This window comes from Podarcis gaigeae (genome assembly GCF_964106915.1).
Source record: "Podarcis gaigeae genome assembly, chromosome: 11".
NCBI classification, from domain to species: domain Eukaryota; kingdom Metazoa; phylum Chordata; class Lepidosauria; order Squamata; family Lacertidae; genus Podarcis; species Podarcis gaigeae.
In genome coordinates this window covers 37,216,244-37,232,278 of record NC_139687.1, presented here as the reverse complement: position 1 = coordinate 37,232,278, position 16,035 = coordinate 37,216,244, and the positions used below count along the sequence as shown (strand labels likewise).

General features: G+C 41.7%; 1 protein-coding gene across 1 annotated transcript in view; it reads left to right on the top strand.

Annotated features, from left to right (window-relative positions):
• The window catches only part of ARSB (arylsulfatase B), a 74,235-nt gene that overhangs the window by 19,558 nt on the left and 38,642 nt on the right, over positions 1-16,035 (top strand). The window contains exon 5 of the mRNA XM_083703596.1: positions 13,127-13,370. Within this exon, the coding sequence (XP_083559722.1) occupies positions 13,127-13,370 (244 nt within the window). The remainder of the gene's footprint in view (positions 1-13,126; positions 13,371-16,035) is intronic.

The window sequence follows — 16,035 nt, the reverse complement described above, 5'->3', positions numbered from 1 at the left end:
TTGATTAATCAGGTCCCATGGCTTAAGCCAAGCTGCACTGGTACCTGCGTCTGTGCACAATGTCACAAACAATGTCACAAACTACCGTACTTGTGATAAACAAGCAAAAAGTTGATATGCACACACACGGCCTGCTCTTTATTTCTTATTCTTTAATGAAGACAATGCAATTTTATCTTTATAAACCAGGCTAACATTTAGGGCTTGCTTCACACCTAGATGAATTGGCATGTGAAAAGGTGCCACAAATGTCTAGTTTGCTGCATGTACTTGCATGTGGAAGCAGAGGCATGGGATGCAACAAGCTGAGCACTACAGTGTGGTGCTAACACAGAGGGCACATATGCTTCTTAACAGCCAATAGGAACAACTGATAGGTATATGAATGCTTTTGGAGGGTGGGATAGTAACTAGCCACAGCTTCTAGGTAGTGTAGATCTTTGTAGTGTGTATCTTTGGCTTGCTGGCAATTCTATCAAAGTCCATCAAAAGCCTTGGAGTGTTCTTCTTCGAAAACTCCTATATTCATATCTGTGATTATGTGTCCTGAACATGTCTGTTGAGAAGATTGCTATAATACCCATCCAACAAAAAGCCACATGATTCAGAGAAAGAGATCTGTGCTTTTGAATGAATATAATGATATGAAATGAGCCCAGCTGTGTGCATGTGATGCCACAGTAGTTATTTAGATGCATTTTGTTAGGATTGCATATATGCTTTTGCAGATAAATGTTCCAACATGCATGTATATGTATATGTATATGTATATGTATATGTATATGTATGTTGTTGTTGTTTAGTCATTTAGTCATGTCCAACTCTTCATGACCCCATGGAACAGAGCTCGCCAGGCACTCCTGTCTTCCACTTCCTCCCGCAGTTTGGTCAGACTCATGTTTGTAGCTTCAAGAACACTGTCCAACCATCTCGTCCTCTGTCGTCCCCTTCTCTTTGTGCCCTCCATCTTTCCCAACATCAGGGTCTTTTCCAGGGAGTCTTCTCTTCTCATGAGGTGGCCAAAGTACTGGAGCCTCAGCTTCAGGATCTGTCCTTCCAGTTAGCACTCAGGGCTGATTTCCTTAAGAATGGATAGGTTTGATCTTCTTGCAGTCTCCTCCAGCACCGTAATTCAAAAGCATCAATTCTTTGGCAATCAGCCTTCTATATATATATGTATGTGAAAATGAAAAGATGGCTTTCACACATCCACAATACACAGCTATATTCTGAGGATATGCTTCTCTCTGCCTTGTGCTTAACCATCTGCCCTACACATCTTTCAGAACTTGCAAAAATTTGGCAGGCTACAAAGAAGATTTAAAATCCTTTTAAGTTTATGGAGACACAATCTACTTGAGGGTTGAACAATACTAATCCCATCCAGTCTGGTTCCCTGCTGTGCAAGGTATTGTCCAGTACTACAGGAATATCCTGGTGGAATGGACTTTACATGTCCCAAGGTTAGCTTTCAGCTGAGATTTCCTTTCAACTCTGCTTTTGCCATCTTCTCAAAGCCCCCACCCACCTCAGCAAGTCCTGCCCATCCTAAAAATAGCTAAAAACTGTTAGCACATTCTGAAAGACTCTAATGAATTGGCAAAACAAGGAACGAATGTTAACTCCCAAGCCTTCTGCTTTGCTTTAATAGATGATCAATATAAACAGCACACTAGTAGAGTTCTGTGGTGGACCATCCAGGTTAGACACCCATGAGATTTTGGTATGATCAGGGGAGGGGGGTGCAAAAGTAGTAAGATGACTGCAAGTACCTGAATAGTTAGGGAGATTCATTCATTCACTGATTTGCTACATATATATAATAGATTGCCATATAAGTTACATGATAAAAGGAGGAAATAAGAAATGAAGCATATCCAGGGACCAGCAATTTCCACCTGTTGCATTAAGGTTGCATAAGGACCAAGTGGAACAGCACAAAAGAAAGCACTTCTGGGATAGGGTAGGAGAAAACCAAGTGGCATTTGGATCCAGCCAAGGTCAGTGGGAAGGATAGGCCTTATTGTCTCACCTCTCAAAGCATGTCCCTTTTCATGCAATAGCTTGGTTTGAGGCAATGTGGAAGCACTTCAACATTTCTCACTAACATTAACAACAACTTCTCACCAACATTCAAGAAGTATCACAAATGTTTAAGATAAGTGTTTATAGATCAGAATTTGAGAGTGCTGTTGTGCTCAGGTTGTACTTGTAGGTTTTCCATGGGCCTGTGTGAGAACTGGATACTGGACTAGATGGGTCACTGGCCTGCCACAGCAGCACTGCTCTTACAGAATCATAGAATTGTGGCTTTGGAAGGGACTGTGAGGGATATCTGGTTCAACCACCTGCAAGGCAGGAATCTTTTTCCCAATGTGGGGCTCAAGCCACGGCTCTGAGATTAAGAGTCTCATGCTCTACTGGCTGATCTATGCTCTACCAACTATTATGTTCTTAATTTAGTTGATATATGGAATACTTTAGAAGTAGTATCAAAAATATCTTGATTATTAGAAATTTCATAGATAACGGACCATTACTAGCTAAAACCAAATAATCTCATCATGCATGGAACCCCCAGTGTGAGCTGAGATCTTTTTACACAGAAGCCTGTAAAAGTAGGCTGTATCTGTATGTTGCACCATCCCTTCTTTTTTTGTGATGGACGTCCTGTTAGAAGACTTCCTGCTTGCTGAAGGGTTGTAAGAAGGAGCTCACTTCAATGCCCCACTACATGGGGGGGACCTATATACAGTGGTACCTTGGGTTACATACGCTTCAGGTTACATACGCTTCAGGTTACAGACTCTGCTAACCCAGAAATAGTACCTCGGGTTAAGAACTTTGCTTCAGGATGTGAACAGAAATCATGCTCTGATGGTGCGGCAGCAGCAGCAGGAGGCCCCATTAGCTAAAGTGGTACCTTGGGTTAAGAACAGTTTCAGGTTAAGAACGGACCTCCCAAATGAATTAAGTACTTAACCTGAGGTACCACTGTACTAGGCTGGAACAAATCCATCACAACAACAACAGCTACTACCACTCTTATCTATTGTCATAAAGGAAAGTAAATTTTATAGAGCAGGCTTTGGCCAAATAATGGAGAAACATCATGGATACTGTCCTGGTGACAATTAACAAGGTTTTCCAAACCCACTTAGGCTAAGCAAAATTTATACAGGAGATTACTGTTGGAACTACAGTGTTCTAGGAATGTATGTAGATCATATTTGTTGGACAAGTTCCAAGATTATAAATTTTTAGAATTAAATCCTTTATAAAACCAATGATATGATGGGTTATGTTTTACCACTAGGTCCATTGGCTGCATTATTCTGTTTTTGTGAGTTATGTAGTTCTTTGTGAAGAGATGGAAGTGATTATCCATTTGTTAATAGCAGCACGAATGGCCATAAACTAGAAATAGAAAAAACAAACCCATCCCCCCATCACAGACTGGCTGTTAGAAGACTTAAGAGAGAGAGAGAGAGAGAGAGAGAGAGTGCCATCAGAGTAAAAGGAGGCAGGTGGGTGAATAATTGTTTTATGGAGAAATTGAGCCATTTCATAGCTATTTGGAATAATAAAGTAGAATATGCTGCCCAATATTATACTTGGAGTCATACAAGAGAATAATAAATTTTGGACCAACAACATTGATCTGTTGTTTTCCTGTTGTGGTCTGCTGTAGAAAATTGGACCACGTGGATTTCTCATTTTGTGTTATCCTGTTGTTTAGAGATGGGTTTTTAAATACATACATACATACATACATACATGCCACTCCTGGCATCAGAGAAGGGAATTGATTTGGAAAGCAGATGTAAATAGGTCTGATCGGCTGACTGGAGTTATAGTTCACACTAAATAAAGCCACTTCCTTGGGTTTTGGCCTGTGCTTTGCAAGATATGGTACTGTAATTACAGCTGCTCTTTATTTGAGAATCGTTGCAGGAGAAAAACAGCACCACACTAGCAGCCGAGCAATTCCCTGACACTGAGCTACAGCCATGTCACTCATGCCACTATATGCTGAAATGTTTAATCCTTTGTTTTTATTGTTGGTGTTCCTGGGTTGGTTTGGGGGGCTTTAGATGCTGGCCAGTTTTCATTGGCTGCAGGGATTGTTATTGGAATGGCTGACAGCTGTCTGCCAGGCTGTCTGCAGAGCCTTCCTGTGCTCACTGCTGTTCAGCTTCACAGAGCTATTGTTCGCCTTGAGCCCTCCCTCCCCACTCCCTGCCTTAAAGCCTTTCCCAGCCATATCCTGATATGGTAAACCGCTTAAATTAGCTCCAGATTGTTCTGTTTATTTTGTGCAAGATAAGCGACAAAGTGCAGCCACAGCCATCCACCTCAAATAAACTGAGGAGGAAAGAGAGGAGAGCAAGGTGATCTGTCTGACCAAATGCAGCAGTCCCCAAACAAGAAAGGCACAACACAAAGCATTAATATGCATAGATGATTTCCTCTCTCCCTCACAGTGCTGCTGTGCCAGAGAGCGTATTCTTGGAAGTAAGTGCAGACTAAATGCGGCACTTTATTTATTTTCAAGGCAGCATTCTCATATAGCTGGCAACCTTACTAGGAATCCCTGCTCATTTCCTCAAGATCTTGTGCTTGTTTTTTGTTTGTTTTCCCTGGAAAAGAAAATAGGGGAAAACCTTCTGTTGTCTATAATGATGTTTAAAAGCAGCCTCCCTCATATGCGTCAGTCTTGATAACAATCACCCTTACGCCTCTACTTCACTGGGTTTTGCATTTCTGACTGTAAAAGTGTTTTCCACGCAGCTTGGAGTGTGTTAAGATTGTGAGATTCGGCTTTCTGAAGTTCTTACACAACATCTGGGAAAGTGCAGCAATAATGGCCTAATTTCCTCCATGGCCCTTTTGAAGGCATTACAAATATACATCTCAATTAGGTCCTTAACTTTTAAAAAAAATAAAACCAAAAAACCCCCAGATGAGTAGATCCTGTTCCAAAAGAACACACTGCTTCAAAAGGCATGAGGGGATGCCCAAACCGGGCATTCAAAATAAACTTCCTTCTCTGAATAAGAACATATAAATGTTCCAGCCACATTTTAGCAGGTTTTGACCCTCGGAATTCAGTATTCCATTCAGTAGACACAGGTTTTTGGCTGCGTTCCTAAATAAACTTGCATTGAAGCAAGTTCCAGTGAAACCGGTGGATCTTCCTTCCAAGAAAATGGTTGGCATATGCAGATATTCTACATTAAAGCAAAAACAAGCTTAACTATGTGGGGCAGCCATTTGCTTTGTTCAAGACCTTGTGCAAGAATGTGACAGAAGGAAAACAAGGTTGCATTTTGAAAATATATTTTGCACATGTGTGGGAGCTTATTTTTACAGTTATATAGAAATGTATATAGTGGATGTGGTGGTATTTGGAGTTGCTACAAACCTCATTCTTTATTTTACTCTCTGGTTCCTCCTAGGCTATGTGTTTAGGGCTGAGATACATGCATCCTTTTGTTAACCCTGCAGACTGTTCATTTTTATCTCAGGAGCACATTAAGGAATATTTTGAGGAGAAGTCTTTGTGCTCAGAAATGGCTTTCTACTTGCTATTTTCCAGAGCAGAGTAACCTTACCTTAGCTGCTATTATAACTGAAAAAGTCAGCTCTCTTGAGTTAGCATGATTATTATTCACCATATTTTATTTTCCTCTGAACATTGTGTGCACATAGTCCATACTGAATTACTCTCAGGTGACAGAAATCATGTGTCAGCATCTCTTATTCTTGGAATAGCTCGAGGTAGAAGAAATCAATTTTTTATTACTTCTGTTGCTGTGTTTATTAAAATGAGAAGGCTTCTTGGTTTGGTTCCATATTAAAACAGGAACTTTGAGATAAGGACACAACCCATAAGTACGTTCATGCACTCCACTAAGTTTAATTGACATTATAGTCAACACAGTAGTGTAAAGTTGGGAAGATTTGAAGGTCATTTACTAATAATTATTTGTACTGAGAGGGACCCCTACAGTCCAAACCAAGCCCTACATCATGGGTAGACAAACTAAGGCCCGGGGGCCGGATCTGGCCCAATCGCCTTCTAAATCCGGCCTGCAGACGGTCCAGGATTCAGCGTGTTTTTACATGAGTGGAATGTGTGCTTTTATTTAAAATTCATCTCTGGGTTATTTGTGGGGCATAGGAATTCGTTCATTCCCCCCCCCCCCAAAAAAAAATAGTCCGGCCCCCCACAAGGTCTGAGGGACAGTGGACCGGCCCCCTGGTGAAAAGGTTTGCTGACCCCTGCCGTACATGAATGCACAGTTAACTTTCGGGTTTCACTACTTGAAAACAGGGTGATGGTTGCTTGGTTAGATGGGGTTGCAGTATCCACCTGTTCTGTTCTACAAAGGGAAGGAATCCTTCTGTTAGCTGAGGAATCTTTGATCTAGTGGAGAGCTCCACTAACAGTAGAGGAGGTGAGGCAGTTCCTGGAGATTTCTTCTTCAGATCTCTGTGCCTCCACCCATGAAAGGGGCTGCTAACTCTCTGAAGCAGATTTCCAGGGGACACAGAGATCTTACTCCCTTCTTCTGTTAGCAAAGGCATCCGCTGAATCAAAAGTCTGTCCGCACACAAAATGATTCAGTTTGTGGCTTCTTATAAAAGGGCTAGATCAACTGTGAATCTTCAGGTGTTACTGGACTACAACTCCCATCATCTCTGCCCATTGGCCTTGCTGGCTGGGCTGATGGGACCCGTAGTCCCAACAACAAATGAAAGGTTACAGATTTCCCCATCCCTGTGCTAGGCAAATCTTTGAAGGACCTTCCAATGGTTGTTAGTTTAGTGGAACAGCTGTGCTCAGTGGCGGTACATTTCCACTGTTACCAGATTCCAGGGTCAAAAAAAAAACACCAGTGGTCACAAAGTGAGAAGTGTATACCTTTGCTGATCTGTATCTTTGACTACTTATGGAAAAGCTAATGCTAGACTAAAATGGATCTTGCAAAGATCCAGGAAAGGCAATCCTTACATCTAGAATAGAGACCGACAGAATACATTTAATAAGTGGTTAAGCAATCTTGCTTCATTTACATGATGCAGCTACCCAGATTAAGCTTTTCTTGACTGCGGTATTTGGATTTACTTTATAGGTTAATTAACACTTGCTTTTGTTTTTTGTTCATCCGCCATGGTGAAGAGAAGCTTAGAATTGTAAGCTATTTGTATTTCAAATAACAGGGAATAGGATCAAATTACTTCAGGGGCACACAATGAGAAATTCATGGGGATTATGTCAGTACACACAACAGTGACCTAGCTAAGCATGGCTCCTTTTCCTAATGTGAGCAGGCATGCTTCACGTTCTCTTAAGACACCTTTGAAGCTTTCTTACCTGCTCTCATTGGCATTTTATTATGGCCTGTCATCTTGAATCTAGTGTAAAATCTCAAGGTGATTACCCAGCTAATGGCATCTTGACCACCAGCAATTATTTTGGAAAAGAGCTTCCTTTTGACTTCATATATGGGGTGTGTGGGTGTGGGTGTGTTTAAGAAAGAGAAACAGACTGCAACCCAGTTTAAAAACCAATTTTACAATTCTAGTTTTTAAGACCCCCAATTTTTAATATGTACCTCTGAATATTCTTAGCTTGTTGTGATATCCATGTACGCACATGGCACTGGATCATAAGAAGAGAGCACAAAGATTGTTTCATTCTTGCTGATTTAGTAATGTTGGTTTATTCCAGGTCAAGCATTCATTATTTTGCTGCCTTGCAGTTCTTAAAAGATGTTCATGCTGATAAGCCAGTTTATACTAGTTATCATTGTCTTGTCTGTAGCTTCATGGGCTCACACTGTACCAGGATATCTGGCAAGTCTTCAGATGGAACTGAGCAGAAATGGGGCTGCTTTTCTGCTTTATTGATTCATATAAGATCTTTGGCAAGGCTAAAATTGAATCAAGGTCCTGATTCTCAAAAACCTTGTACTAATAAAGCAATTCTGAAGCAGTTCTAGGGACATGAGAAACATCTGTCCAAAGTTCATGAATAATGATTTTTTCAGCCAAAATTTTACATGAACTGCCTGAGTTCCCACTATCAGTGCCTTGTTGTAGAGGAAATGAAAAGAAATCTGTTGCTCTTAGGTGAAGATTGGAGAGAAGTATGGAAGAAGCTTCCTACAAGCAGTGCAGATAATTTAATTATGTGCTCAAAAGTTTGCCATATGGACTATTTCCCTAGATTTGGAGGAAACAAAAGAAATAAGAAAAGGGAACTGGAGTGGGATAAAGTTGATCACTGTATTATTTTAGTTATCCAGACTTTGGAGGTAATTCCATCCTGCAGCCTTCTACATGCCCGGTATTTTTCTTCTAATCATCAGGAAAATCAGCTGACTTGGATTTCCAATCCAGCTGTTGATTGCAGCTCCCAAGAATGGAGCTCCATTGCAGAAGTGTCCACTCTGTCTTTAACTGCAATTATGCATTTAGTACAGTGCTGCCTCGGGTTACATACGCTTCAGGTTACATACGCTTCAGGTTACATATGCTTCAGGTTACACACTCCGCTAACCCAGAAATAGTTATTCAGGTTAAGAACTTTGCTTCAGGATGAGAACAGAAATCGTGTAGCGGCAGCGCAGCAGCAGCAGGAGGCCCCATTAGCTAAAGTGGTTCTCCAGGTTAAGAACAGTTTCAGGTTAAGAACGAACCTCCGGAACGAATTAAGTACTTAACCCGAGGTACCACTGTAATCACATGTGTAGGACACACTTGACATATAGGAGATCCCCCCCCCTTTATATGCATGTGTGAGGTGAAAATGTTTGGGACTGGCACGCGTGCCTGAAGCACAAATTGGTTAATCTCCCATAGATCTAAGGAGCCACATCAAAAGGAATTATGTCAATCTGGTTTACAAAGCGTAATGAAATTGTTCGTGTTTATCTGTCCTCTTAATGTACTTACCGCTTGAGATACACTTGCACTTCCTTCAAGCCCTGAGATGCCATTAAGCACAATCAACTTTGGGGCCATGTTCAACATTCTTGGGCACACAGACCTCCCCTCCCCCCAGTAGAGGGAAATGTTCCATGTGCTCTTTGGCATTTCCAATAGCCTAGGAATCTGTGCTGTACTAAGTCAGATCATTGGTCCATCTACCTCCGTACTGGCTGTGCTGACTGGCAACAGCTTGCTAAGGTTTCACACAGGAGTTTTTCCTTGTCTGGAGATGTCATGAAATAGACCTCAGACCTTTCTGCATGCAGATCACCTTGTTCTGCCACTAAGCCACAGCCATGTTAGTTGCAATTCATTCTGACTGAAATAAATTAAAATGGAGGCGTGTCCCCCCCCCCATTGATTTAAATGGGATCCAAGTGCAGCTAACTCAGTCTGGTTACAACCCAATGTATTTCCTTTTCATAGAGGTGAATGAGAAGCTTCAGCCTCCATGGAGATCCACTGCAAATGTTGCAGACACTGGATCAGAACCTGCAAGACACTTACGTTTGTAGACTAGTCTATCAAAGTACTGCTGATTGGTTTACCCATACTTGTTTTTAGCTCGGTGGCTGGACATGTCACGTAATGGCTCATACATGTGTGCCAGTCATCATATCACCACCACCAGATTTTTCATAACACTCAATATCAGGCACAATCCTTTTCAATGGAGGTGGCTTGCTCACTCAGCTCAGAATCATCAAGTGATGAGAAAACAAGAATATTCATGAGGCTGTTGTCCTGAAAATGGTTTCTTACCCTTGCATTACAATAAAGCTGATAGGAGTGAAACATTATCAATAATTTTGCCTGAAATGTCTTTGAAATTGTTAAACCTTTGGCCCTGAACTCCAATCTTTTCACGAGTTTACAGTTCCAGGACAATCCAGGATGTCTGGTGGACTCACATATTGCTTAGGATGTCTAGAAAACTGGTCAGAAATAAGCCATGTTGTACTTGTTGCATGGTTATAGTACAAATCTGTAGCCGAAGCACTGATCAATATAGTTGTCAGGTAATGGAAGCCAATGTTTAGGTTGCAAGATTACATGTTGAAGAAGTAAACCTCCAAAATAGTATTATCAAAAATCTGTTCTACCCACAGAACGAGCTACACTTTCATTACAGTGGTGCCTCGCTAGACGAAAAGAATTCGTTCCGCGATTCTCTTCGTCTAGCAGTTTTTTCGTCTTGCGAAGCAAGCCCATTGACAGCTTAGCGGATTAGCGCTACAGCTGTCAAGCGGCTTCCAGCGATCAGCTGTTAAGCGGCTTATCAGCGGAACAGCTGATAAGCGGCTTAGCGGCTTAAGAAAAGGGCGAAAAAAGCGAAAAAAACCCGCGGGGGGATGCAAGATTTTTTCCGTCTTGCGAAGCAACCCCATAGGGAAATTCGTTTTGCGAAGCGCCTCCAAAACGGAAAACCCTTTCGTCTAGCGGGTTTTTCGTCTTGCGAGGCGTTCGTCTTGCGGGGCACCACTGTACTTGCCAAACTTGGCAAGGCGTAGAGATCTAGGACTAGGTCTTCCATTTCTATATTTTTGGTTCAGAGAGTACCACCTCTTGTAGATCAAATCCTGAAAATGGTAGAAGAATCTCAAAGGCCTCTTTCTGTGTTTATTTTCTGGATTTCATACACAAGGCAGTAAAGTACAGTGGTACCTCGGGTTACATACGCTTCAGGTTACATACGCTTCAGGTTACAGACTCTGCTAACCCAGAAATAGTGCTTTAGGTTAAGAACTTTGCTTCAGGATTCAGAAATTGTGCTCCGGCGGCGCGGCAGCAGCAGGAGGCCCCATTAGCTAAAGTGGTGCTTCAGGTTAAGAACAGTTTCAAGTTAAGATAGGGCCTCCGGAATGAATTAAGTACTTAACCTGAGGTACCACTGTAAAGAGGATGTTCTTAGAGGATTTATTTCTCCTTTGTGACATAATGACGGTGCATAGGATCCTGAAGGTTGCTGGGCCCAAGACTTTAGGCCGTTGATGATTTGCAGAAAGGCAGGTCTGGATCCAATCTTTTTGTCTAGACAATGTGTGTATATAAGCCACACTGGGTGTTACCATAGAAGAGGCATTTCTCTTGTGTTAGAGAGCATGGGAATGCTTGTTTTAAATCATGCTTGAAGCCTGCACATTCATAAGTAGTCACATAAATAATAGGTTTTAAAAATGTATATCTATGTCTGCTCCCCAGTTAATTAGGAACACCTTTTCAGTCAATTAAAAGGTTTTAGAATTGATTAACCAATCAGTTGATCAAACGTTGCAGCCCTACTCACAACCCACCCACTTCAGAACAAAATAATATTGGTCTTTACTCTCTCTGTTTAATGAGCATTAAATTGCAACAGAACACTTCATTACTGTATTATTTTTCTCCAGTAACAAAGAGAAACTGTATTTACTGATGTTTTTAAAACTTGAAAGCAGAGCAGTGCAGAGCCAGAAGCAGGTAGAAGTCTATCCTGGTGGGAGGTATCTCACAAGTGAATATGATCCCTTAATGGGTTATCTTTTAAAAATGGGAGTGCTTGGATCTTGGAAGTGAAATTTTTCTTTTAATAAATACATATTTCAGAGTGAAATCATTCAAATTATGCATAAGATAAGAACCAGTGTGATGTAACAGTGAGAGCGTTAGACTATGATCTGGGAGACCAGAGTTTGAATCCCCACTCAACCATGAAACTCACTGGGTGCCCCTGGGCCAGTCACTGTTTCTTAGCCTGACCTACCTCACAAGGTTGTTGTGAAGATTAATGAGGAGGGGAAACTTTAGAGGCAAAGGAGGTATATGTGTAATAAATAAATAAGTATAATGATGATGGGGATAGTTGTAATGCATATGCTGGGGCAGGTCATTGGTCCATCTAACCCAATACTGTCTACTCTGATTGGCAGTGGGTCTCCAAAGTCAGTCAGGAATTTCTCCCAGTACCTGTTACCTGACACTTTAACCTGAATTGCCAGTTCTTGTTCTTTGCCACTAAATTATGGGCACTCCTTATTAAGATACAGTCCTCTACACCCTGCTTTATAAATGTTAGTCAGATATGTTAGCTATGAAATGTTGTCTAATAAAAAAAACCAACAACCCTGTAGCAGATAATGGCGTGGGGTGTTGTAAACAAAATCTGTCCCTTTTCCCTTATGGGGTACCCAAGACCCGTATACTGTAGAGTCCTTATGTGGGTTCCCTATTGGTAAGAGAAAATAACAGAGGCCAACCAGAGAATATTGAGAAGCAAAGCAGTTCGTAAGCCTGTTCTTTATTGAACTGTTGCAATAGGGTGCTCCCCTCACACGCAGGAAGGCCCAGAACAAAGGTGTGTCTGCCCTTATATAGACATTTTAAATTCCCTGCCCTGGAGCTCAAGACCACCCCTCCATACATCATACATACATACATCACAGAAGGGGTGTAACCCAAGATCACCCCCCACAAACATCATATCTACATCACAGAAAGGTGGTCTACAACAGAAATTTGAATGTTGTTGTTTTTCCTGTCTGCCAGGTTATCTAAATACTACCTTATCTAATTGCCTTTCCTGGTAGTCTGCCCATTCCTTTGAAATGGTAATTACCCAACTCCTGTAACAAGGAAGGTTTTCTCACCTCCTCCCTCCTTGCAGAGAAACTTTTGTTCAACTTGGGAGTCAAAATGGTTTCAGCATGGTCTTCCTGTGCTGGTCCAGACATGTGTTCCACATATCTATGTTTGTGCTTGGTTGGTACATTTATGAACATTTATTTTATATATATAAGACCTTAATTTTTTTATTACAGGGGCAATGGTGCTTGCCTGACCTCCCAGCAGCAGGGACACCAGTGTTTACTGGGAGAAAGGGGGGGCAGTGCAGCAATGAGGTTCACACTGCGCATACACACACACCTGGAGCACCATATTGGTTCTGCAAGTGTGTTTGCACAGTGCTGACCTGGTCCACATTACCATGGTCTTTCTTCCTCCAGTAAACAGCAGTGGCCCATCTGTCAGGAGGTCGAATAAACACTGCCATCCAACCTCCTCTTTAAAAACTCCACTGAAGGTGTATAAAACTTTTTAAAAAACTAACAACAGGGTTTCTTCATACTTACCGCTTAATATGTTTCAGATAATGGGGGCCAAACATTGGCAGGTGGAAACAACTGGCCATTAAGAGGAAGAAAATGGACACTGTGGGAAGGCGGAGTGAGAGGAGTGGGATTTGTTGCAAGTCCTTTACTGAAACGGAAGGGAGTGGAAAGTCATGACCTTATCCACATTTCTGATTGGCTGCCAACCCTGGTGAAGCTTGCTGGAGGGTCTACGAATGGCACAAAGCGTCTAGATGGTTTTGATGTCTGGAGAACAATCAGGTAACCTCTGTTTTAGTAGGACATTATCCGCTTCCCCATGGTGCATTATGGGCAACCAAGATGTTGCTGGGGGCAAAATCCTTGTTTGCCATTTTTTTAAAAAAAGTAAATGTCTTTAAAAATGTGACCATATTTTCTTTTAATGGATTTATTAACTAGCAGAAGTGGGGCAACTAAACTTAATCAAGCTAGCAGACTCAAGCAGCAAACATGTTGTATGACGCCTTGTTCAAAAATCCATGTAACTCATGAGAAGGTCCTGAGAAATAATTTATCACTTGAGTGTTTGCTGCTATAAGCGGATTTGATTAAATGAATGATAACCCAGCTGTTTGTAACAGAAAAATTAATGCAACCCTGATGCATGTCCACTGTGTAATCCATCAGAAACTTTCCTGCCAATAGTCTGATTAAGTCAAATTACTCATGGGCAAGTTTTCACCTTCTAAATTTTCCCTGTAGAATTTCCTCTCCCCCCCCCCCCCCGCCCCTTTGCAATCTAACCAGAGTGCTGGGTGTTTTAACAGTGTAAACAGATACATTCTTGTGTGGTTGAAAAGTAACTGGTTTTCAATATCACAGAGTAAACAAGATGGAGAGAGGTGATAATTGCTTCATTAAGCTATCAGCAATGCAGAAAGCCAGTTTGCAGTCTTTACATAGTTTCAGCAGGGGTATTTTATTGAAACTATAATGGCTGGGTTTTTAATAGATTGGATTAAGCTGTCTGAGTTTTAAAAGTACAAGGGTGCACAGAATTATTGGTAGACCCCCCATGGAAGAAAAAACATCTGCAGCAATTACAGTTTTGCAACAGACAGAGTACATGAAATTGACCACAGTCTCCTCCTTGCTTGACTCTGTCATGCATCAATTCCTTACAACAGCTTTCTATTAGAGCTATTTAAACTATTTTTGCCTGCCTGGGGTGATGTTTTTATTATTCTATCTGGTTGGACAGGCATCTCCAGAGATGTTGTGGATATTGAATATCTTCCTGTGTTGGAACAAAGGGTTGTACTGCAGGAACCATTGGGTATTCTCCAGCAATCTGATTCTGTGAACTTTCCCAAGTGCTGCAGACCAACCAGGGTTTTGGTTGGACAAGGCATTCTTGATAAAGTTGAAAGCATAGCACTCAATTTCCTTTAGAAAGCTCCCCCCCCCCTAGCTGCAGCTAGTACAAAATGTTTTCACCCCCCTCTTGGTGAATGCAGATTGCTGGGGGCATTAAAAATCTGCTCCCTACTGGTTGCAATGACTACCTGACAGTTTCCAGGCATAATTCAAGGTACTAATTATGTTGCACAAAGCCCTATATATCTAGGGAGCTGGGTACTTTGTACAGCATTCCCCCCCCACACACACACACATGACACCCTTCTCCCATAAAATTTAGAGAGGCCCTGATCCATTTCCCATGAGGACAAATTTGTTGACTTAGGCAACTGTATTTTTCTTTAGGGTGCTGCAACATTATGTTGTATCCAAGTACTTTCTAATCAGAGTAGATCCATTTACATTAACGAACCAAAGTCAGTCATACCCATTAACTTCAGTGGGTCTACTCTGAGTAGGACTAGCATTGGACACAACCCTTTGAAATGCTTCCCCAAAAAAGGCCTCCTGAGCTCCTACCTTTAGTCATTTTGGCTGAGAGCCAAAGCAGTCATACTTAGAACAGACCAATTGAAATAAATGAGCTTAAGTCCCATGATTTTATTGTATTTTATAATAATTTCCCCTTCATGGATCACTGCCTTGCCGTGGCGAAGGGGCTTGAATAACTCAGAGAAGCTATGAGCTATGCCGTGCAGGGCCACCCAAAATGGACAGGTCATAGTGGAGAGTTTTGACAAAACGTGATGCACCTGGAGCAGGAACTGGCAAGCCACTCCAGTATCCCTGCCAAGAAAACTCCATGGACAAAGACAACAGGCATATAAAAGTTATGACGCTGGAAGATGAGCCCCTCAGGTCGGAAGGCATCCAACATGCTACTGAAGAAGAGCGGAGGACAAGTACAAGTAGATTCAGAGCTGATGAAGCGGCTGGGCCAAAGCCGAAAGGACGCTCAGTTGCGGATATGCCTGGAAGCGAAAGGAAAGTCCAATGCTGTAAAGAAAAATATTGCATAGGAACCTGGAATGTAAGAACCATGAACCTGGGTAAGTTGGATGTGGTCAAAAATGAGATGGCAAGAATAAATATTGACATCCTAGGCATCAGTGAACTAAAATGGACGGGAATGGGTGAATTCAGTTTGGATGACCATCATATCTACTACTGTGGGCAAGAATCCTGTAAAAGAAATGCAGTGGCCCTCATAGTCAACAAAAGAGTGGCAAAAGCTGTACTGGGATGCAATCTCAAAAATGATAGAATGATCTCGATATGAATCCAAGGCAGACTTTTTAACATCACTGTAATCCAAGTTTATGCACCAACCACTGGTGCTGAAGAAACTGAAATTGACCAATTCTATGAAGACTTACAACACCTTATAGAAATGACACCAAAGAAGGATGTTCTTCTCATCATAGGGGATTGGAATGCTAAAGTAGGGAGTCAAGAGATAAAAGGAACAACTGGCAAGTTTGGCCTTGGAGTTCAAAATGAAGCAGGGCAAAGGCTAATAGAGTTCTGCCAAGAGAACAAGCTGGTC